General features: G+C 40.0%; 1 protein-coding gene across 2 annotated transcripts in view; it reads right to left on the bottom strand.

Moving 5' to 3' along the window:
* Positions 1-26,070, bottom strand: part of DAB2 (DAB adaptor protein 2) — a 251,154-nt gene that overhangs the window by 66,625 nt on the left and 158,459 nt on the right. For both annotated transcript variants that reach the window (XM_089687820.1, XM_089687821.1), the window contains exon 9: positions 11,017-11,079. In XM_089687820.1, the coding sequence (XP_089543946.1) occupies positions 11,017-11,079 (63 nt within the window). The remainder of the gene's footprint in view (positions 1-11,016; positions 11,080-26,070) is intronic.

Below are 26,070 nucleotides of genomic sequence, written 5' to 3'. Positions count from 1 at the left end.
GAGGAACTGACATTGGGTCCAATAAACATCCTTACCAATTCTTTTTTTCTTCAGTTTAATACTTGTATATGCATACCTGCCAGTTTACACAATCAGAATTGAGTCAGGCAAATGGATTTGTACACATTTATTTTCTAGAACATTTTCTGCATACCCCCTGCTTGTATTGTTCAGAAATAAAGACTTTGACAATAGATGGTACAAGGTCAAGAACGCTTTTGCTACAAACATTTAGAATTCTTTTACAAATGTTCCTTACAAGCTCCGGGGCCAGCCTGTATATCTATGATTACACATTACACTTACAGCTTGAGCAATATGCATCAGGTGAAGTTTGGTAGCTAATCTCTAGTACACAAACTCCTGACTTTTATATGTTAAAGGGGTAACCAATACCATTTCTTGTTAAGGCGTTACCAGAGCAACCAGATTTAAAGAATGATTTGTCAGCTATTGGATATTTGAAAACAGCTGTTTGTGTCAATCATACAGTTTACCTATCTTTTGTGCAGCACTTACTGGTCCAGTGGCTTTAAATGCTCTGGATCTGGGGAGCCACAGGAATGAAGTCTGGAAAAGTACCTGGAGCAGAGGAGGGAAAGGCCTGTGACGTTTTTGGTCTCCCCTGCATTGGGTGGTCAGTTACAGCTGTGAATTAATACACTGCACAAAAAAAATTAAAGAAACACTATGAAAACACATCAGATCTCAATGGGGAAAATATCATGCTGGATATCTATACTGACATGGACTGGGTAATGTGTTAGGAACGTAAGGATGCTCCATTGTTCGATTGAAATTAAAATTATCAACCTACAGAGAACTGAATTCAAAGAGTCAAAGTGAAAAAATGATGTAGCAGGCTACTGAAATTTCATTGCAGCAACTCAAAATGGAATATAGTAGTTTGTATGGCCCCCACGTGCTTGTATGCATGCCTGACAATGTCGGAGCATGCTCCTAATGAGATGACGGATGGTGTCCTGGGGTATTTCCTCCCAGATCTGGACCAGGACAACATTGAGCTCCTGGACAGTCTGAGGTGCAACTTGGCATCGTTGGATGGTCTGAAACATGATATCCCAGAGGTGTTCTGTTGGATTTAGGTCAGGTGAGCGTAGGGGCCATTCAATGGTATTAATTCCTTCATCCTCCAGGAACTTCTTGCATACTCTTACCACATGAGGCCAGGCATTGTTGTGCATCAGGAGGAATCCAAGACCCACTGCACCAGCTTAGGGTCTTACAATGGGTCCAAGGATTTCATCCCAATCCCCAATGGCATTTAGGGTGCTATTGTCTAGCCTGTAGAGGTCTGTGCATCCTTCCATGGATATGCCTCCCCAGACCATCACTGACCCACCATCAAAATGGTCATGCTGAACGATGTTACATAACTTCTCCATGGCTTCTCCAGACCCTTTCACATCTGTCACATGTTCAGGGTTAACCTGCTCTCATCTGTGAAAAGCATGGGGTACCAGTAGCAGACCTACCAATTCTGGTATTCAATGGCAAATGTCAATTGAGCTCTATGGTGCTGGGCAGTGAGCACAGGGCCCACTAGTGGACGTCGATCTCTTAAGCCACCCTCATGAAGTCTGTTTCTGATTGTTTGGTCAGAGACATTCACACCAGTGGCCTGTTGGAGGTCATTTTGTAGGGCTCCGGCAGTGTTCATCCTGTTCCTCCTTGCACAAAGGAGCAGATACCGGTCCTGCTGATGGGTTAAGTACCTTCTACATCCTTCTCCAGCTCTCCTAGAGTATCTGCATGTCTCCTGGAACCTCCTCCATGCTCTTGAGACTGGGGGACACAGCCTTCTATGCCATCTCCACATGTAAAACCATTCCTGTTTTGCGGATCGTCTCATTGTTGCCCATCTAGTGCACCTGTTAATTTTGATTGACACCAAAGCAGCTGAAACCGATTAACAACCCCCTCTGCTACTTAACTGACCAGATCAATATTCCAGGAGTTTAATTGACTTGATGCTATACTGAGATTAAAAAAGTGTTCCTTTAATTTTTTTGAGCAATGTATAATGTTTTATACTGAGATCCAGTGAGGAGAATTTTTATTGCCTACCCAACTGGGAATCAGCTTTAGGATACTTAAGACTAGGCACATGTAAACAGGGGTCACTATGTTGCTCCTTTAAAATCCTTCCAGGAAGCACAATTAATTAATTTCCTTCCTGGCAGGATCTTAAACAAGCTTGAGGTGAAGTTTGACCCAGGGAGAAGCTGGCTGATGGGAAGAGCTTTGCCAGGGAGAAGAGTCATGACATAGGGGAGAAAACATTTATTCTTCAGTACTTCAGGAAAGGGAACCTCTACTATTGGGCGAGTCAAAGTAAAACATGTGAAGAAAACCTTTTGTGTGTTTTTAAATTTTACTTCTCAATAAAAGTGGGCAGAAAGCACTGAAACTTCACTGGCTGGACTGAAGTTCATGAAAGGCGCTACACTGCTGAACCCCAAAGATAATAAAGAGATAGACACCATATATAAATTCTATGGAAAATGTGACATCAATAGAATGTGGGATGAACATATACAATATATAAACAGCACCAAAAACTACCAAAATATAGCTTTACGTCCTTTATGTGGAAATTGTGCTGTCATAATATTAACTTCCTCTTGGAAATCTGACAAACCATCACTACATTTCCTTGGAAGATGACTATATACTGAGTTTTTTAAATATTTGAGAACTTGGAAAGAATACAATTATGTATATCCCCAGGTTTCCTATATGATTTGGTTAAAATGTCTTGCCTCAGTAAATATATTTAGGCCCAAAAATTAAACTAATTTATGGACTATTTATGCCAATATTAGGAGTTACATTGAAAGCGTTCAATGGTTATTTGCTCCTAAGAAAAGTTTCCAATTTAAAGAATAACTTATTTTGAGAAAAAAACAATCCCCACCTCTTCCTTCATGGGTGACCAATGTACAGAGGATTTTGCAGTGATTTTACCAAACTGTATCAAATTCCTACCTTATGCTGCGTCTTTGTTTCACCATGTCCATTTCAGACTGATTCTGAATGGGAGGGTCTGGTTCATTTTAATCACCTGGTGAGTATCTCACCCAAACTGAATGTTTCTACTACAGGAGTAGTGATGGGCTGCACACCCCCGGAACGAAAGGTCGACCACGAACTTTGAACTTAATGCAAGTCTAAGGGATTCAAACTAGTAAATTCAAAAGGGCCAATTTTGAAGGCTTATATGCAAGTTATTGGCTATAAAAAGGGGTATGGGCACTGCCCTGAGGGACATGAATCAGTGAAAGAAAAAAAAAATTCAAAAAAGTACCATTTTGGGGCAGTCATTTTTCATTGCTTAAAGATAAAAAAAAAATCCTTTAAATATCATGTCTGGGGGACCCCTTAAACTACCTGCAAAGTTGCACATCTGTACAATGTAAAAAACCTGCTGCAGCAGGACTGACTTTTTTTTTAAATTACATTTTTATAAAAAAAAAACAGCGTGGGGTCCCCCCCAATCCATACCAGACCCTTTTAGATCTGGTAGGAAAGTTAGGAGGGACCCCACAGTAAACAAAAGCCATTTAGGCCTGGTAGGACTTTTAAGGGAAATCCCATCCCCAAAAAATGGGTGAAAAAAAGCATGGGGTCTCTCTTAAATTCCTACCAGACCCTTGATCCAAGCACAGGCCTGGCAGGGCAGGAAAGGGGGGCGACGAACAAGCCCCCCACCCCTCCTGAACTATACTAGGCTATATGTCCTCAACATGGGGGGTGCTTTGGGGGTAGGGCGAATCCGCCCAAAGCACCTTGGACACAAATTCAGGTCCTGTTAACGCATTTCACACGATCTCGTGCTTAATCAATAATGCTTATGATTAAGCATGAGACTGTGTGAAATGCGTTAACAGGTTCTGTATTCATGTCCTGGTGTTTTGTGTGTCCTATGGATCAATAAATACACACTATATTCATCTATCCTCCGGTGTGCAGCTGACCCTTCTTCCTATTATAATCACTAAGTGAATTAAAAGCTTGGATCTAATAGGTAAGTAGGAGGACTGAGTATGAAGAGATGTCAACAGTACATTAGTTGGAGACATATACAGTATAGAGTGGAGATGATGGAGTGGTGTGTATTGTGCACTTTATGAAGTGGATAAGGTAAAAGATTACTAGGGTCAGGTAATTGATGCTTCTTAAGAGCGGTGTCCCAAAGGACCTCTTGAAGCATTCAGCATTTGTGGAAAGTCTAATGGAGAGAGGGAATGTTTCAAACTAGGGTGTGTTTACAAATGCATTTGTGCTTTGCAACAGTCCGGCTTGGGTAAAACCTTTCCAAAAGAGATGAAATATGCTGTTTAAATTTTAAATTGCTTTTATTCCTACTTATGGAAATTCAAAGTAAATGCCTTTTAAAAGTTTGATAAACAGATTGTGAAAACCACTATGATAAAAAAATTATCTACTTTGTAGGGCTGCAACAGAAGTTCAAATATATAAAAATGAAACATAAAAACACAGTTTGTTAAAACATAATAAATGCACCACAATGACAACCATTTATGCCTAAAATCATTTCTTCTGAGTTTAATTTTAAGCTACACTATATTGCCAAAAGTATTGGGACACCTGCCTTTACATACCCATGAACTTTAATGGCATCCCAGTCTTAGTCCATAGGGTTCAATACTGAGCTGGCACACCCTCTGCAGCTACAACAGCTTCAACTCTTCTGGGAAGGCTGTCCACAAGGTTTAGGAGTGTGTCTATGGGAATGTTTGTTTGACCATTCTTCCAGAAGAGCATTTGTGAGGTCAGGCACTGATGTCAGATGAGAAGGCCTGGATCGCAGTCTCCGCTCCAATTCATCCCAAATGTGTTCTAACAGGTTGAGCTCAGGACTCCGTGCAGGCTAGTCAAGTTCCTCCACCCCAAACTTGCTCATCCATGTCATTATGGACCTTGCTGTGTGCACTGGTGTGCAGTCATTTTGAAACAGGAAGGGGCCATCCCCAAACTGTTCCCACAAAGTTGGGAGCATGAAACTGTCCAAAATGTCTTGGTATGCTGATGCCTGAAGAGTTCCCTTAACTGGAACTAAGGGGGTTCAGTATTGAGTTGGCCCACCCTTTGCAGCTATAACAGCTTCAACTCTTCTGGGAAGGCTGTCCACAAGGTTTAGGAGTGCTTTAGAGTCCAGTGGAAGTATGCTTTACACCACTGCATCTGACGCTTTACATTGCCCTTAGTGATATAAGGCTTGGATGCAGCTGCTCGGCCATGGAAATCAATTCAATGAAGTTCTCCTATGTGCTGGTTTTGTGCTAATCTGAAGGCCACACGAAGTTTTGAGGTTTTTAGTTATTGATTCTGCAGACAGTTGGCGACTTCTTCATACTGAGCGCTTCAGCATGTGCTGACCCTGCTCTGTCACTTTATGAGGCCTACCACTTCGTGGCTGAGTTGCTGTTGTTCCCAGTTACTTCCACTTCGTTATAATACCACTAACAGTTGACTGTGGAATATTTAAAAACAAGGAAATTTCATGGATGGACTTATTGCACAGGTGGCAACCTATCACGGTACCACACTTGAATTTGTTAAGTTCCTGAGAACGACCCATTCTTTCACAAATATTTGTAGAGGCAGTCTGCATGCCTAGGGACTTGATTTTATACACCCGTGGCCATGGACGTGATTGGAACACCTGAATCCAATGATTTGGAGGGGTGTCCCAATACTTTTGGCAATTTAGTGTATGCTGCCCCTCAAAAAAAGTTTGAATTTACAGTATGTACTCACGATGAAATGGGCGCCTCAACTCCTGTATTTTTTATATAATTCCCCTTTTTGGATACCCTTGTGAATCTTTACTAACATCAATACTATATTACGGACTTCATTTGACAAAAAAAGGCCTCTCGTATAAAATTGGAGGTGTTCCAATATCCCAGGGATGCTGGGGGATAAGCAGTACCTAACCCAAGGATATATTTTCTTGCTCCTCAGCTACAGCATTTTGTGGGATGGGATTCCAAGTTGCCTACTAGTGCTGCCTATAGTTTACATTCTTACTTATGTGTTTGGGAGTCACCACCACTACTTGTTTTGGAAGGGGCATTGGGGATTTCCCTTACTGCTATGCCCACCCTGGTGCTAATGTGCAAGGTGTGGGATGCTGCCAAGAAAAAGATAGGGATTTCCTATCCTACCAGATACACTCCTATTTGGGGAAATGATAGGCTCCCTGAGCTTTCTATCCTCTGGGCTTTCAGAGGTGGAAGAGAGCTGGGGTTATTACCTTAGCCCAACTATATGATAATGGTTCTCTTAAAACTTATGAGCAGCTGAGGCCTGAGTTTCCCCTACATCCAAGGTGCTTTTATCAGTTTCTTCAATTCCGCCATGTGCTATCAGCCCGATTTTCTTCAATCGCAGTGGGGGTTTTTTCCACCCCTGCTCTGAATAGAATAGTAGAAGCAATGTCAACCAATGGACTTATTTCTGATACGTAAATGGTCCTACTAGATACATTTTTATTGAGGCTTCCTAGTCAGTCTAGTTCATAGTCAATCCAGGGCATACCCTATCTATTGGCCCTATCTCTGAGTAGGTTTGGAGGGAGATCCTTCGGTTCTTCCCTTTTGTTTCTCTTTCCCCATTGCATAGATTAACTCAGATCCTTATTTTTCATAGGGTGAATAGTACCCCGAAATTCTTTATGCAATAGGCTTGCGATTCGACCCAGCCTGTGCCAGATGTGGCAATCCTGGTACCCTTATTCATCTACTGTGGCAGTGCCCTAAAATCCAGAGATATTGGGCGGAGGTGGTTAGTACACTTTGTAAGCTTTTGGATTTGGAATATTTCTGTTGAATCACTTACATGCCTTTTGGACTACCCTGATTCCTTTATTTACATGCCTCCCATGTTGAATACTATCTTACGTGCTCTTTTTTGTGGCCCATAGACAAGTTGCCCTTAAGTGGACCTCTCCACGCCCTCCTATTTTATCCGACTGGATTATTATCTTAATAGGCTTATTTATTTTGCAAAAATACATATTTTTTAAAGAAACTCAATGAGAAAGGTCTAAGATATTTGGTCACAATGGATTGAGTATATGTCCCCTGCGCTGGAGTAGGCTAACTTTTGTTTTAAGTATTAGCGCTCATGTATGGGAATATACATTATTCTTTCTTATAGATGCTTTGCTATGATGGTCAGCTGTAATTTTCCATCAATATGTTTGTATGCTCTGAGGAGTAGTTGCTATGTTCGGTTTTATTTTTGGTTTTTGTGATGTACTGTGTGATATGTTCAGTATGTTTTGTTTGTGTTTTTCAAGACTGAAAGTTTTTCTAAATAAAATTTTATATAAGAAAAAAGAATTTACAGTATGTATCTGTATATACGTAGAGTTATTCTTAAAATGGTTGTAGAGGCTCAAGGTTTTTTACCTTCATGCATTCTATGCATAAAGGTAAAAACACTTCTGTGTGCAGCATCCCCCCCAGCCCCCTTAATACTCACCTGAGCCCCCTCTCGATCCAGCAATGTGTGCTGGAGTCCCGGCTATCCCGGGACTCCCTCTCCTCATTGGCTGAGACAGCAGTGGGAGCCATTGGCTCTCATTGCTGTCAATCAGAGCTACTGAGCCAATGAGAAGAGAGAGGGGGTGAGGCCGAACCATGGCTCCATGTGTGAATGGACACAGGAAGCAGCGGGTGCCCCCATAGCAAGCTGCTTGCTGTGGGGGCACCCGACAGGAGGGAGGGGACAGGAGCCCTGGAAGGGGACCTGAGAAGAGGAGGACTTGGGCTGCTCTGAGCAAAACCACTGCACACAGCAGGTAAGTACAGACATGTTTTTTTTTTTTTAATGTAAGCCTACCACTTTAAATCTATTTTTTCTCTTGTTTTTAAAAACTGGCAATCCTTACCCAAGTTCCTGTTTCAAATAACGACAAGTATTGAAGCAGATCCATGGTATTGTGGTCATTTTGCAAGCATGTGATCACTGCTGGGAGTCATAGGATGTTGTGTAGACTCACGGTGTGCCTCTATCCCCCCTGGACAGTTGTGCAGCCATGACCTCCACCTAGCTCTTGTTGGTTTAGTAAGGTGGCGGTTTCACTTACACACACACAGTGATGAGGATGTCTGGTCATGTGACAACCAAATAAAAAGATTCTAAAATTGGAACATAAGTGTGGTTGGAGCCATGTCATTCTATTTGCTGTAGTACAATGGCTTTTTAATGCATTCACAAATACTTTAATGTACATAAGCCCTTAAGATGGTACATCAGATAAAAAAAATATGCACTTCTCTATGTACTTGTGTCGGAGTTGTCCTTGTGGACATTGTGTGAATCAAGCTGCAGAAAAGAAGAGAAAAACAACATAATATTCTATTCTCTTTCTTCCCGGGCCTGGGAGAGGGAATTTTATGCCAGCCTCATATGTATGTTTGGCTCAGAAATCATAAAAGAACTTGCATTATTAATACAAGGAACAGAAAGAATGGAGTATAGCCATGTCAACCCTGATTTAGCTGACCAATTTATTTAAATATATTATTTAGGTTAAAAAAAAACATAGGTCTACTAAGCATGACCTCTCTAAAACAGTTTTGGATCAGAGGAAGGCTAAACAAAACCCCCTGCACCATCAAGTACAAATCTTACCTTTCAGGGAAATAAAAATCCTTCCCTGACCCTAAAGAAAGTATATTAGTTCCTTGGATCAAAGGAAAAGCTAGACAGACTATCCTTAGTAATTATAATTCTAGACACAACTACAAGAAAATCATCTCAACGTTTTTGTAGATTCTGATACTGCCCATGCTCTTACTATTTGCTGTGGGTATATTATACAGCTTACTTTTATTACAGAGAACTTCTTCCTATACTGATGGCATTATCTATTTTCCTCCATAGCAAGCTGATGCTCCTTTGTTTTATATTTTGTCTTTGGAATAAAATTTTTGTCTGGCTATTATTTATATAATTGTATATTATGTTTTTTTCTAAATTAAACAAGCCCAATTCTTATCCTTTAATTAAAGCCCAATTCGTGTCTTTCATTAAACTTGAGATCCCCATCCCATTACTAATTTGGCTCCCCTACCAATTTACCCCCTAAAAATTCCCTATGCTCTTACAGCCCTAAACTATTCTCCATATTCCTGATATGGCATTATAAGCGACAGTGGCAACACTACACTGCTATTACATGTTTTTATTTCTCCTTTTTATACACTCCAAAGTTTTATTTGCTTTTACAGCTGCTACTTGGCAATGCGTGCTGCTGCTTAGCCTACTGTAAAAAAGTACACCTAGGTCCATTTCCCAATGGCATTCCATGTAATGCAGATGGGGTGAATTCATTGATGAGAACTAGGAGTATAGCACAGTAGCTTAGTGGTTAGCATTTCTGCCTTTGAGCACTAGAGTCATCAGTTTCAGTTCAAACAACTCCCTACATGGAGTTTGCATGTTCTTCCTTTGCTTACATGTATTTCCCCTAGGTACTCTGCTTTCCTCCCACACTCCAAAGACATGCTAGTAGGTTGGATAGGCTCCTGTCTAAATTGGCCCTAGTATGTGTATATATAAATATAAGGTAGGGACTTTAGATTGTAAGCTCCTTGATGTGAATATACAATATGTAAAGTGCTGTGTAAATTGTCCATGCTATATAAATACCTGTAATAAAAAATAACCTGACATTTATCAACAATAAAGTATATGTAAACTCTAACAATGAACTTCTTTTATTTGCTCCCTTTTGGTCTGCTTAACATACCATTAAAACCATTTTTTTACACCTGTGCAAAAAAAATACCTGTTGGTCCTGCCATGATCTCACAACTTCCTGTGCTCTCTGGCTCTGCTGTACTGCAATCCCTAGCAGTTTCATCAACCTTGCCCACTTCCCTTCCGTGGACTACAGAATACTCCTCTGTATGTTATGGAAATAAGGAAACAGGAACATTTTCTGTACTTCAGTCACTAGTGACCAGCGTAGGGAATCATCAATGCTCCTCCATAGCTACAGTACATTGAAGAAGCATTGTCTACCAAAGGCTCTTTCTTAACCTTTTGGAACCCATAAAATAATTTTCAGGTCTCAGGGAACCCCTACTAATAATTACTACATCTACAGCTTAATGTACATTGGTGTGATGGTCACTGAGAACAATGCTTTTTACATTTGTGGTCATTGACTAGAATCCCCCACTTACAGATAGCTGAAAAGCACATTGTTGTCAGTGGTTAATCATATAAGAGGCAGAAAGTTTTCATTGCTCAGCGCACCCCAAGTAACCTCTGGAGGAAGCCTAGGGTTCCATGGAACCCTGGTTGAAAAAGGTTGCCCTAGAACATAAAGTGTATTGCTTGCTGGATCACCAGATTAACCTCTTCCCACTGATGTGGTGCATATATACGGCTTTGCAATGGGTGGGCTTTAACGCGGAGAGGCCGCATATATGCAGCCCTATGTAAACACTTTTCTATGCTGAGAGCGCACGCCCTGTGCCCTCCCAGCACAGACTCTGGCAGGAACCAGAAAGCTCCCAATGCATACTAGCAATTGGGAGCTTTCCAATCACGTGATTGCTATGACAGCCAATCACAGAAATCACATGACCTGAATGTCCACTTCCTGGCATTTAGAAGCCCTTAAAGGGCCAGGTAGATGGGGAGGGAAGCGGTTAAAAAGAAGAAAAAAAAAGAAAACTAAGGCAACCATCACATCTAAGGACTAGTAAGCTGCAATATATTGGGTTTGGATACACCTTAAATTTCATCTACTATTTAACTGCCCAATGTGTCATTTTGTCAAGATCCTTCTGTAATACGTTACTTTTTCAGCTTCACTTTAATAATTGTACATAAATTCATTATATCTTTATTGATATGACTATGCCGTTTCAAGCTTGATTGTAACATCTCACTCAGATTCTCATTAGGTGGTTCTGGCAGCAGACATTGCCATTTCATACTCACTGTTGGACTGTTGAGATCTGGAGGTGTGGACATATCACCAAATAAATTCATCTGATCAACACCCTTCAAAAAGAACAAGCATGTTAACAAGCAGATTGCCAATCTAGAACATAACTATACTTTCTCAACAAAAGCTAAATTTTTGGCAACATAGACAAGTAATCAACGTTATAATCAATATTGATTACTCATCTTGTTTCCTTCATTCTGTATAGACTCTTAAAGCATTTGATTTTGATTGTGTCCATAGTGAAAAATGTTCAGATGCTGCTGTATTTGATAAGGGAAATGTGCCATGACAGCGACAAAAATTTAAATATTTTCCCTTTAGGCACAAACAATACTTTAAAAGTTGTTAAAAGACATAGCAAAGAAGTGATGAATACACAAACTGTCTTAAAAATTCCTGCCTTGCATTATCACATTACTTAGAAGCTAAACAAAAATATTTATGCTTTAAAACATATAAAGGAGAACATAAATAATGCAAGAAAAGAATTGTATATGAAATGGTAGGAAATCAAAAACAAAGTATTTTTGTGGTAACCATTTAATATAAGGCTTAATGGGGAAAAAATAAAATATATCTTAAAGTATATTGTGTATATATATATATATATATATATATATATATATATATACGCACACAAAGGTTGTACCGAAAAGTGGGCATAACTTACACTGGTTGTCCAAATTTCACATGTTAGTAGTGTAACTCTTCTTCCATAGTAACTCTTCCTTTTCTTCTTTTTCATTGCAGGTAAATAATGGATTCCAAGCAGAACCAATGTGCACTCATTGAGTTCTTGATGAAGGAGAGGGTGCAGGCTGTCCAAAATCCACAGAAGGCTACAGAATGTTTATGGAGATGACACCATTGACAAGAGCAATGGTCTGGCAATGGTGTCATTTCTGTAAACATTCTTTAGCCTTCTGTGGATGTCGGGCAGCCTGCAACCCTCAATGACTCAATGATGGAATCCATTATTTACCTGCAATGAGAAAGAAGGAAGAAAAAAAAAATAAAATGTGTAATATATATATATAGATATATATATAAAAATCAATAGTTATGTTTGTACAGTATATGCAGTAAATTTGAAAACCTTTCCATTCGCTGTCATGTCTGGATTTGATGAGATACTTTAAATGGAAAACTTCTAACCAAAAAGAGCATATTTTCCATATAGGACAGGTAGCTGGATCATGGTGGTATTCCTAAAATGTAACATCTGCTGACATGGATGGAAAACACATAGCTGTAAGCTACAATTTCTATAATTGTACAAATGAGTGTGATTTTAAGGTTGTCCTGAAGATTTGTTTAGCTTGCTCCCCTTGTTTAAACAGCTGGTGAACTAAGTCTTAATAAGACCGTCCTTATTACATTGGGTACTACATGAAATATAAAGACACCTTTGTATGAAATAAGTGAGAAATTCTTTGCTGGGTATAGGATGCTGAACACTAAAGCTGGCCATACAGGGGTCGAATTTTGTCCGAAATAATGTGTTCAATTTTGTATTTGGTAACGGAGTCAAATCAATAATTGTTTTCAACCACAGGCTACTTGTAGGAACATATGCATATTTTGGAATTAGATGGGAGTGTGACATATCCCTCAAGATAAGTCTAGTCTTATTTATAAGATATGAAATATACCACTGGATACCACTTTAAGACCAGCTAACATACATATACATTGCTGGTTTTAAGTGCTATACCAGGATGATGCCAGCAGCTACAGGCATCATCCCAGTATTGGTTTTTTAGGGCAGCCAATTCTCTTTCAAGTAAAAGCAATCCTAACAGCTAATTGCCCCTGATGCCTCCCTGGGCTCTGCTGTTCAACCAAGGAGGCGGGACTGAAGTCGGTCATTCCACTAGCTTACCATAAAGGTGATTGGGGACTGGATCTTCCCTGGTCATCTCTATGGTATTATAAACCAGAAGTGATGAGTATTTCGTCAATTCTGGTTTTGGGACTTTTGCTTACAAGCTAGTTTTAGTTGTGAAAGCATGGGATTGCACCAATCCGAGTTTTATGCAATGCTTTAAAAAGCAGAGGAGACATCTGGGGTCTAATAGACCCCAGATGTCTCAGTAAAGAAGACCTGTCACTGCTTATTCTGCTTATTGCTATCACAAGGGATGTTTACATTGTGCGTGATAGCAATAAAAACCACTGAGCAAATACTGCATGAAATAAAAATTGCAAAACCCTTAATTTTATTGTCTAAGTTCTCTGCTTAAAAATATATATAATGTTTGGGTATTCTAAGTAACATTCTAGCAAAAAAAAACAATTTTGCATGTAAAAAAAGTGTCAGAAAAGGCCTGCTCTTAACCACTTGCCCACTGCCCCATAGCATTTGCTGGGTAAAATCACGTATGATAATTATGATATGTGATTTTTCATCTCCGGGTAGGGGGCGCATGCACATGCCGCCCTACCCGCGCTGCTTTTGGCTAATGAGGATGTCAATCATCGGGTTCCGGCTGATGATTGTCGGCGGAGCTGAGAGGGGAAAGATCTGTGTGTAAACAGTACAGATCTCTCTCCTGTCAGCATGGATGTGCTGCTTCATATCTTTCTGCACAGCAGAGAGATTGAAAGCAGCAGGTCTGCTTAGTAAAACAGCACACAGTACACAATAAAATCACTCCCTAACACAGTTAACCCCAAATGTTAACCCCTTCCTGCCCAGTGTCATTAGTACAGTGTCAGTGTTTTTTATTAGCACTGATCACTGTATTAGTGTCACTGGATATGTCAGTGGCAGTTAGTCAGTTCCCACCCAGTGTCAGAATGCCCGCAGCAGTCCTGCAGTACCGCTATATGTCGATGCTTGCTGCCATTACTAGTATAAAAAAAAATTAAAATAAATGCCAGTATATATACCATTTGTAGACGCTACAACTTTCATGTAAATCAATTAATATACACTTGGGATTTTTTTTAGCAAAGATATGTTGCAGAATACATTTTGGCCTAAATTTATGAGGAAATTAGATTTTTTTAAAAATGTTTATTAGATATGTTTTATAGCAAAATGTCAAAAATATTGTTTTTTTTTTCAAAATTGTCTTTTTTTGCTTATAGCGCAAAAAAATAAAAAATTCAGAGGTGATCAAATACCACCAAAAGAAAGCTCTATTTCTGGGAAAAAAATTACATACATTTAATTCATGTACAGCATTACATGATCGCGCAGTTGTCAGTTAAAGTAACGCAGCGCCAAATCACAAAAAATGGCCTGGTCAGGAAGGGGGGTAAATCTTCTGGCGGGCAAGTGGTTAAATTAGTTAATTGTATACATATAAAGTTTGTTTTATTTTAAAGATTATATTGTGTGGCGCCTCAAAGGTCCACAGGTTCGTTTTGATTCTGTTTTTGTTTGGTTATATACATTTAGGATGTGGTACCAGAACTGTATGATAACCACAAGTGCTTATTATATATATCCTAAGAAAAGAAAACTAATGCAGCCACCATATCTAATGATTAGTATGCTGCTATATATTACATTTTTAGTTTTGGGTTTAATACCGTTTAACTCTTCACATCTCCACACACCCCCAGGTTCCTGCTTAATTCTTTCAATGATCATCTTCTACCATCCATTTCAGTCGGCGTAGTGGTCCAGGCATTTGAAAAATACAGTACCTAGCTCGGAGGCTGTGTAGGATCAAAATGATGAGTGGGCTTTGGTCAGAGCTGTCACATGGCCATGCTGATCAATGAGAATCTCTCTGAATTCTCTTGGTTTCGGGATGGCATCCTGAAACAAAGGCGGGTGTAGAAAAGTGTGGCTCTTGAATGTCCAGGCTGCTGCATCAGCTAGAGTGGGAAATGCAATTTAATCATCTAAATAGGTAAATCTGGTGGGAACTGGGGATGTGGGGAGGGTGCTGTGAGTTGGTTCATGTTTTTTGAAAAGTTGAACTAACCATTTAAGTTATTTACTTATTCATCATAAACCTCTACTAAGATGGAAGGTGAATTAGTACAATTTTGTTGCACAATAAAAACCAACCCTGACTCGGCCGAAGGCAAACTATATTCTGCAGGCAGCTTATATCACCAGGAGATGGTGGAAGAAAACTCTCCTCTCAGGATTTGTAGATTAATAAGTATTTCTGACAAGGAGAAATTACTTCTAGGCAGATGCTGTTCTTACAAGGCAGGCATGAAATCCCCACTCACTAATACGTCTGCCATGTAAAGATAGAATTTACCCAGAAGCAATTTCTCTGGTAGAGGTGCTCGTTTGCATTTATTTTGCATAATTTTAAGTCTTCCTACTGGTAGTTGGTATTCAAGGGAAGTCACTGACCTAGCGGTTTTATTTTTTCAACAGAGCCAGAAAAAAAAAAATGATAATGAAAATCAAAAGACTGAAACAGTTCTAACTGTGGTTGGGTGTTGTGAGACAGCAAAGGCCATTTGGGAAGATTATTTGCCTATATTTCCCAAGAAACATTGCCTGAGATCTCACTACTTACTATTTAGTAAATCACATATTGAAGGTCAACCAGTATTACTGATGAGTGAATTGGATTCCTTATGGAACCTTTGGGTTTACATGTCGGTGTTTTCATGGGGCCTTAGCTTCTCACCTCTGATAGATCTTAGACCTCAGGAAGTGCTTTCAGATCCATGAAGGATCATTTTTCAATGTGTGGCAGACCATAGGCTGATGGGTGCTCTGGAGGGGCTACTGTCACTTTGTGAGGCTTGTTATTTGGGTTTTTTAAAACTTTTTTAAACTTGTTGAACAGCAATTTTACATTGTGGTGCCATCTGTCAAGCTCTGCAGCCCCACTTAAAAGTGTCATGGCCGCAGAACAAAGAATCACAGCTGCAGCCCTGTCAAGCTGTAATGTTGGCATTTGGGTACTCATCCACTTATTTTTACCAAACCCGGCCACCCATATGAAAGAGTTCTTACTAAGTGGAGCCCAAAGTGGATATTTTATTATTAAAAGTATTATTTAGGGTCTATTCACACCATTGTGTGGTGAAATCTAGCAGGATCATCACACTATTCCCTTTTTTAAAAAAATCCAACTTTATTGAAATGTCACACAGTGACATTTCATTGAATTGTATGGAATTGCCTCTCATTGCATTGAATAAAAAAAACAGTCAGCCATACTTTTTTTCCAGCACACAGGCCCACCTACTACCTGAACCTGAACATAGGGAACAAGGCATTTTGGGTGCTGAAATAGCCACCAAACTCAGCCCTATCACACCTGGTGTGAATGAGCCCTTAAAGTGCAACTATGGGGCATGGTCTCCTATTCCCACGTGATGTCAAAAGTACCTTGTGAGACCCCAGTACTTAACGGCCCCTTTCAACTATTCTCAGAATAATAGTCCTTCATTAGCCTCATTATTTGAATTTATTTTTTATTTTGCAGAAGGAAAAAATGATAGGGGAAACAAAAAGCAAAAGTACACAACCACCAAGTATATAAATATATAAAAAAGCAGAAAACAGAAATACAAAGAATACTAAATATACTACCCTAGATACAAAGAATATTATTTTTTTTCAAACATAGTTTGCCTAAGCGTCCTAATTAGCAATGCTGAGAGTTTTCATTTTGGTGAAATTCTGCAGTATATTTAGCTGAAATCACTCTATTCCTTCCTAGTCCTCTTTACTAGTTTATTATATACTGGGCATCTTTTACATATACATCTGGATATACTATATACAAGGGCTATAGCAAAAGTAATGCAAAGGTGGGCATACATTTTCGTATTAATCTTTAGGTCATTAAAATTTCATATGTTGTTAGAGTAACGCTTTCTCTATGGTAAATCTTCTTCTTCTTCTTGTTCTGCTTTGTTTTCATTGCAGATAAGCAATGGATTCTAAGCAGAAGCAATGCGCCATCATTGAGTTCTTGATGAAGGAGGGGGGAAGACTGTCTGACATCCACAGAAGGATACAAAATGTTACGAAGATGACACCAATGACGAGTCACCAATGACAAGACCTTGCTCTTGTCATCTCTGTAAATATTCTGTAGCCTTCTTAGGATGTTGGACAGCCTGCACTCTTCCTTCATCAAGCACTCAATGACAGTATGTCGCTTCTGCCTAGAATCCATTACTTACCTGCATTGCAAAAGAAGAAAAGTTACTCTACCAACATGTGAAATTTGAATGATCTATGTAAGGTATGACGGCACGTTGCTTCTGCTTGGAATCCATTACTTATCTGCAATGAAAACGAAGAAAAGTTACTATAGAGGAAGAATTACTCTAACAACATGTGAAATCTGAATGACCCATGTGGCCACATTTGCATTACTTTTGGTATAGTCCTATCTATCAATCTATCTTGTATATATATTATACCTTGGAAAACATTTATACACAGGTAGTAGATAGTGCCAATAAATAAATGCATATTAAGTAGTATACCCACAATGGAGGGTCCTTAGATAACTCTGGTTGTTTTAAAGTGATGTAAACATTAATAAAGCTGAGAAACACTGGTCTAGGCAAACAAATGCTGCATGATGCATAATCTTCTCCATTCAGAGAAGTTTATATATGACCAAATTATAATACATAATGTATATGAATATCTTTTATGTTTACGGCTTATCAACTACTCCACGGAACAATCATTTTTAAGCAAACAAAAGTTGGCAAGCAGAAGCTGGGCATACTTCAAACAAATGGGAAAAACAGAAGAGTGAAATGTCACCAAATAACAAGGACCAATGAATATAAAAATCTTTAAGAACTTCCCAAACTACAATCAAAATGAATCCATATACCTTTGCAATGTATTGTTTAATAAGAGTGCAATTAGAAACAAAAAAAGTCACACCCCACAGTAGCCAATCATATCGCAGTCTACTATAATAAAAGAGAAAGCTGCTAGCAGGTACAAAATATGGTCACCTAGCTATATCTGCAAATGTTTGCAGCAGCTTTCATTACCCTCTGCTATGCCCGAATATGGCTTTTTTTTTATTAAAGTGACAATCAAACCAAACCCCAGCTCCATTTTAATACATTTTAAAATAAAGTAGAAGGGTTGGAAGGGTTAGAACCACTGTCAGGTTTTTCTTGCTTCTTATATCTGTTGGGGATACATTTGCAGTTTACCTGCTAGGAAGTGAAATCTTAAGAGAAAGACATAACCAATAGAGGTTCTAACCAGTCCTCATTCCATCAAAAGCTACAAAATAAAAGCTGAGCTTGTGCTTTAAAGAACAAGAGTACTTTCAGAATACCTAAAGCTAGTAAAATAAGCAATTTCTAACTCTGCTCATCTTCTATGGGTTCATTTTTCCATATATTGTCAGCAGGTGTGGGTGCCTATTCTCCATTCACACTTGTACAAACGACTTTGGAGTGCAACTTTGGTGCAACCATACAACTTTGACACAACTTTGGATGGGTGCAACTTGGATGTGACTTGTCCATCTGCAAAGTCGGACCCACTGTTGCATGTAAAACATTCAGGTATGACTTTCAAGCAATCTTTAAGGGGTAACATTGAAGTCCGTGACCCTCAAGTTGCATAAAAGTCAGACCAAAGTAGTGCATTAACTACTTAGAAGTCACTGCAACTTTAAGTCACACATATATGAATGGTTATCATTGGAAAACATGGGGCACGACTTGTCATGAGACTATGACGTCCAAAGTCACATGAGAAGTTGCACAGGTGTGAATGGGATGTAAGGCAACAATATAAGAGTAATATTTGGGTTGCCACCTGACTGAGATTTTTACAGACCTTGCTGTTGCCAATGTTATCAATGGGAAAGAGATCATAAGACAGGTTAATGCATTTCCATGCATGCAACAATCCAACTGTTCAAAATCAGGTTCAATATGAATTTACATAAAAAGCAACAAAAACTGAAAATTAAACCAGTATTTGAATTGAATGCTGTGCAGCCAAGTTGCAGATCACCCAGTTGAATCCAATGGAAAATGCTACTGCTTTCTACTGTTTGCTTGAAGGAATTTCTATTCAATCATAATTATGCTTTTAATCTAATAAAATGCTCTTCAGTCCTTAACATTGACTTGAACTTTACTGCTCCATTAAATTCATTAATAGTAGCGTACCTTAGTTCTTTCAATTACATTTGATCATATTAGTGATCAAAACCTAGTATAAAATGGCTGAATTTGCCAATATAAGGCTACGTGTATGGCTGACCTGATTTGCAGTGTCCAGCCTGATGATGGCTTCCTTGGCTTTCCTGAAGTACTTGTCTACTTTAAGTGACAGCGGACTTCTGAGAATTTAGGGTGCGTACCAGGGGCAGACTGACCATTCGAGCACTCGGGCACTGCCTGAGGGCCCGGGGTCAGTAGGGGGCCCCATGAGATGCCCTTGGTACCTTTCATTGGCTTTTTCATAGGCTTTTTTGGGTGTGGGTGAGGACACAGGGGCCCCATGATCCCCTATTACCCCATGAGTTGTCAGTCCACCCCGATGCGTACTCATCCTGGATGAGCATGTCTGACCCCCAAAGTTCAGTTTGTTTGACTACTGTGATACCATGCTTGGGTACAGTTCACTGTACCATGCCCTGGCTCGCTTGGAGAGGCAGGCTCATGCACAGAGTCTGGCTTCCCTCAGTGTGACTCTTTTTGAGGCAGAGCTGATGACGTCAGCATGCTCAGGCCTGGCAATGTGAGTGCAGGCCAGCAGAGGAGTGGGAAGAGGTGACAATCATGCCTGGACATGGTGCCGTTTACAGGTAAAGTCTACAGGCTTGGAAAAATCAGTATGTAATTGGATAGAAAACTGGCTAAAAGATGGTATTCAGAGAGTAGTGGTTAATGATTCATACTCTAAATGGTCTAGGGTTGTCAGTGGTGTACCCCAAGGTTCAGTGCTGGGAACCTTACTTTTTAATATATTTATAAATGATATAGGGTCTGGGATTATATATCCCATTTCAGTCTTTGCAGATGACACCAAGCTGTGCAGTGGAATAACGTCCTTACAGGATGTCTCCAACTTAAAACCCGACCTCAATGCCCTGTTTAATTGGGCAACTATGTGGCAAATGAGGTTTAATGTTGATAAATGTAAGGTGCACTTGGGGGCTAAGAATATGCATGCATCATACATACTAGGGGGGGTACAACTGGGGGAATCAATGGTGGAGAAGGATCTGGGAGTTCTGGTAGATCACAAGCTTAATAATGGCATGCAATGCCAAGCTGAGGATTCTAATGCAAGCAAAATCCTCTCTTGTATTAAAAGAGGTATAGACTCCAGAGAGAGAAATATCATAATACCCCGGTACAAATCTTTAGTAAGACCTCATCTGGAATATGCAGTTGAGTTTTGAGCATCAATTCACAAAAAGAACTTTGGGGAACTGAAGAAAGTGCAGAGAAGGGAAACCAAACTGATAAGAGGCATGGAGGAGCTCAGCTATGAGGAAAGATTAGAGGAACTGAATGTATTCTCTCTTGAGAAGAGGAGATTAAGGGGGGATATGATCAACATGTATAAATACATCAGTGGTTCATATTGTGAACTTTGTTTAGAGTTCTTCACCCTGAGGTCATCAGAGAGGACAAGGGAGCACTCTTTACATGTAGAGGAAAAGAGATTTAATCTCCAAATACAGAACGGTTTCTTCACAGTGAGAGCTGTGAGAATGTGGAATAGACTCCCTCAAGAGTTGGTTCTGGCCAGCTCACTGGGTTGCTTTAAAAAACGGCCTGGATTTTTTCTTGAATACACATAATATAACTGGATACTAACATTTATATATAAAGTTGATCCAGGGGATATCCTCTCGGGGTATCAGGGAGGATTTTGTTCCCCTGCAGGAGCAAATTGAATCATGCTTTGCTGTTTTTTTGCTTTCCTCTGGATCAGCTGTGGATATAGGAGTATAACTTGTTTTTTGCTTTTTTTATGGTTGAACTGGATGGACTTTTGTCTTTTTTCACCCACACTAACAATGTAAGTACATATGGTGTGAGCACGTTCTAATGCTACACTAGACCTGGCCAGTTCAAGCCACACTTTCTAGTGAAAGAAACAAGCATGGCTAGAATGACAGGGAGATACCTGTCTATTTCAGCAATTTCTATAAGTACTCTTATCCTTTAAATCTATATATATGATTTTTGGCTGATGCATTATTGCTGTTCACTTTATTAAAAAATAACAATTGCATTTTAGAACAAGTTACTTGCCACTATGTTTTTAACCATTGGCTACTGCAGTTTGAGACTTTTCAATTATAAGCATTGCTTATACCTAAGTGGTCAGCCATTTTGTAGTTAAAAAAAAGTAGGCACTGAAATATACTATGATTAATGATAGGTCTAACACGCCCCATGCACAGTGCTCCAATCAACAATGCTCATAGTCCCCAAGCAACACGGAGTACTGTGCAGGGGGTTTGGGGAACCACCGGAGATTATTAATACTGCGCTCTGTGTGAGAGCAGCGATCTGAAAATTCCAGTGTGCTGCCAGCACAGGGCAGCTACTTACAGTATTATGCACTAACACATAATAATTAAACAAATTTCATATAATTAAATTGTTATTCAGCCTGACACACAAAGCTACAAAATAGCTGCCCCTACTGTGCACAGAAAACGGGGACCATATAGAAAACACAAAAGACAAATTTGCAGTTTCTGTATGCCATCTGTCGGATTCAAATAATATTTGGAGAGAAAAATAAGTTGCATATTCTTTGTAAAGCACACACTGTACATTTCCTATGTTTTAGTCAGCAAGACTTACGAATGTTCCCCGTTAAGTGCAGTTGGACCTAATGGTCTTAAGATGCTGTTGGCTAGGAATGTGATTAACACACAAAACTATCTAACACAAAAAGTGTCTTTGTAAGCAGCCTTCTAAAGGAAGATGAAGAGTGGCCAAAATGAAAAATCAAACAGGTGAAGGTGAGACCTGAGACACACAAGAGTGTTTAGTGGAATAGTGACATAAAAGATGGATACCATGTTGCAATATAGGCTATATTTAATCTGTATCTATTATTATATATATATGAGTTTTGTCAGTTTGGTGATTTTTCTATGTTGCAATGATGAATCTATTTATATGTTACATTATAAAATGCAATAATGCAGTGCAGGCTTTTTTTAAAAGAAGGTAGTACAAAAACAAAAATTAAAGTCGTAAAGTAACGCAAACAAGTAACAAGGGATTCTATATTATTGTTGTTACCAGTGGCGCCACAGTGCTCCCACCTCTGCCCCACATCTCCCCCCACTAGCCTGCCACAGTGCACAGCAGCCATGCTTTTGATGTAACCAAGGGTGTTTTTTATAAAAGCAGTGTTCCTGTGTGCAAGATCATAATTTGGGCCCTATTACCAGAGAAAGCAATGTGGCGTGCATAGCACAGCGCAGCAACAATTAGGTGTGGTTTTAAGGGGCTCTAGGTATCGCCTGCTACTTACATAGTAAAGTAAATATGCCCGATGATCGAGGGGTTAAATGCCATTTGACTCCCACTCAGCTCCTTTCTGACAGGGTTGCCAACTCCCCCCACAACTTTTTTTTTACACCAAGAAAACATGGAAAATCTACTGACAGCACATTTGTTTTTCTGAAAACCTGAAAATATGACAGAAACTCCTATTAGAAAGTGGGGTGGGATAGAGACAGAAGGGCTGGAGGGAGGAGAGATAGAAATAGAAAGGAGAGAGAGATGGCGGAGATGGAAAAGGAGAGAAATGGAAGAAGGGGAGAGAGGGAGGGGGGAAAGAAGTGGGGGGAGAGGAAGGGGAGGTGAGAGAGTAGAGAGGGGGGTGAGAGGGGTAAGAGAGAGGGGGGGTGAGAAAGAATGAGAGGGGTGAGAGAGGGGTGAGAGGGGGGACTTCCTCACCCCCTCCCAAAACTACACTTGTAGATCACCCCACAAAATAATTCTACTGTTATCTGTATAATTATATCAGCAGGGTTCCCTGCCATGGTGAAGGTGTCAGTGTCCAGTTAGGCCGCCTAATATTATCGACTCTGACCTTCCCGCAGCCCGCTGACTCCATCATCAGCTGTGTATCAAGGCATGATCACAGCCCAGAACTCCAACCTGCTCTGCCACCATAAGTGAGCTGCTTCCGGGATCGGGGGCTACCGCTGCTTCCGCCTCCTGCTTCGCTCCCCTCACTGTTGTCGAATGGTCAGTTTGCATCTGCCCCTGGTGCCACCCCTTTGGTTGGTGATACCACTGGTTGTTACCATTGTAAGCTGAGGAAATTGTGATTGGCCAATAAGGGTCACTACATGTTAATATTCTTCAAATCAATGGTCTCCAAAGTGTGGCCTTCAGCCCTTTGTTTGAATTTATCATGCCCCCTTGAGGCATTATTCCTTCCACTGACAGGAGATAATATTCCTGCTACTGACACTAGTGATGAGGCACCATTCCTTCCACTTACACCAACAATGGAGCACTATTCCTTCCATTGACACCAACAATGAGACACTATTTCTTCTATTGACACCGTCAATGGGGCATAATTCCTCCCACTGATACAAACAATGGAACACTATTCCTCTCACTGATACCAATAATGGGGCACTATTCCTACCACTGATACCAATGATGGGGCACTACTCCTCCCATTAACGCCAATGATGGGGCACTATTGCTCCCACTGACACCAATGATGGGGAAGTATTCCTTCCATTGACCCAACAATAGGACATAATTCCTCCCACTGAAATAAACAATTAAACACTATTCCTTATACTGTCATCAACGATGGGGCACTATTCCTTCCAGTGACACCAACAATGTGGCACTATTCCTCCCATTAATACCAGTGATGGGACACCATTCCTCCTCTTACCAACCACAGGCTCTGTTTGAAGTTTGAAAGATAGTAAACTGACCTTTTGTTAATAAAGTTTGCTTTATATGATAAAATTTCACAAATGGTTGATTGGCCTGAACATTTGCATACAGCTCTGTCAAGTCTTTTGGGAATCATAAAATGCAGGTAGCAAGCAATCTAGGCAATGTATGAGTCCTCTTAGACCAGACAAACATCATGTCAATCAAAATAAAATCTGCATCTTCACCAATTTTTGTGAAGGTTTTCATTTATCCAGGTCATAATATACTGTATCTTGTAGTAATTAGTCCCTTTTAGACTTTTTCTGTAATGTTATAGACACTTATCCAAGCCACCTTTTCAGTTCTAATGAATGTTCAGGAAAATGACACCTTGATCCAGGTAGCGCCATCCAAGGAGATTGGATAAATGTGTTGATGGTCCATATTTGCTTGACGCTCATTGTAATTGAAGAAGCGGCTTGGTGTCTATAACATTACAGAACAAATCCAGTTGAATATGACTAACTACTACAAGATATATTATGACCTGGACAAATGAGAACCTTCACAAAAATTTGTGAAGATGCAGATTTTTTTTGATTGACATGATGAGAATACAAGCAGTTTTGTCTGGTCTCAGAAAAATCATACATTTCTTAGATTGCTTGCTACATGCACTTTATGATTACCAAAAGACTTGACAGAGCTGTATGCAAATGTTCAGGCCAATCAGCCATTTGTGAAATTTTATCATATAAAGCAAACTTTCAAAACAAAAGGTCAGTTTACCATCTTTCAAACTTCAAATAGAGCTTGTGGTTGGTAAGAGGAGGAATGGTGCCCCATCACTGGTATTAATGGGAGGAATAGTTGTTGCTGTTGTTGTTGAATAGTGGGAGGAATAGTTGTTGTTGGTGTCAATGGAAGGAATAGTGCCCCATCATTGGATGTAACCAAGTACTATAGCATTCCTTATTTTTTATTCTTACTACATAAACCTTGACATCTGCCATGCAGGTCTGTCTATGCAGACTGATGATGAGCAAAATGGTCTCATTTCAATGTATTTTGAAGAGAGCATCAATGTATAGCTACGTGTAACCAACCACGAATCAGCTTTCATTACAGCCTTCCTACTCTGTGCTCCTGAAAGCTGGTTTGGTTTCTATAGGTCGAGTGCACCATTAAAGTGTTCATGCCAGCCATATCCAGATCCAGTGCTGTGTTTTAGAAGCCCATCCGTTAGAATATACACTCACTGGTCACTTTATTAGGTACACCTGTTCAATTGCCTGGTAACACAAATTGCTGGTCAGCCAACTGCATGGCAGCAACTCAATGCATTTAGGCATGTAGATGTGGTGAAGACGACTTGCTGAAGTTCAAACCGAGCATCAGAATGGGGAAGAAAGAGTATTTAGGTGACTTTGAACGTGGCATGGTTATTGGTGTCAAACAGGCTGGTCTGAGTATTTCAAAAGCTTCTGATCTACTGGGATTTTCACACACAACCATCTCTAGGGTTTACAGAGAATGGTCCGCAAAGAGAAAGTAAGAGGTGAGCGGCAGTTGCATGGTTGACAAATGCCTTGTTGATGTCAGAGGAGAATGGGCAGACTGGTTGCTGTGACATTCAGATGGTAGGGTCAGAATTTGGCACAAACAACATGAAAGCATGCAACCCCCCTGACTTGTATCAATGGTTCAGGCTGGCGGTATAATGGCGTGGGGGATAATTTCTTAGCACTAGCAAGGTGTACCTAATAAAGTGGCCAGTGAGTGTAGCTCATAAGGTGAAGACAGGATCTGACCATAGAGACTAAAGATCTCTAGCAACCCTGGTGCTAACTCAACAGTGAAATGATTCCTAGGGCAGGCTAATTTTTTACTATGTTGCTTCTCTCTCTTTGCCCAATCCAGCAAGCTGTTGCCGTGGTTTCATGGGCAAACAAGATCTTTATCAAGGAAAACATAAGTGCTCTCAGATGATCTTGAGACTGTTGAAACGCTGCCAGTGAAAGGATTGCTAATGTGACCTACCCCTTAGAACAATATGGCAAGTCCATGATGCATGTTTCATGCTCTGTCTAGATACTGTCCTCATTTTATATAAAAAATGGCTATAGTTGGTGAGTGTCTTTGGTTGGATCCATTTGCTGTTTCTTGACTGCTGTCAAGGCCTTCAAAAGGGAGGGCCCCCCTTTCTATACCAT

Source organism: Staurois parvus, unplaced genomic scaffold (assembly GCF_062004578.1).
Source record: "Staurois parvus isolate SC_StPar_1 unplaced genomic scaffold, SC_StPar_1.0 ptg000438l, whole genome shotgun sequence".
NCBI lineage: Eukaryota > Metazoa > Chordata > Amphibia > Anura > Ranidae > Staurois > Staurois parvus.
Note: the sequence above shows the minus strand (reverse complement) of the source record. Positions and strands in the feature narration are given on the sequence as shown.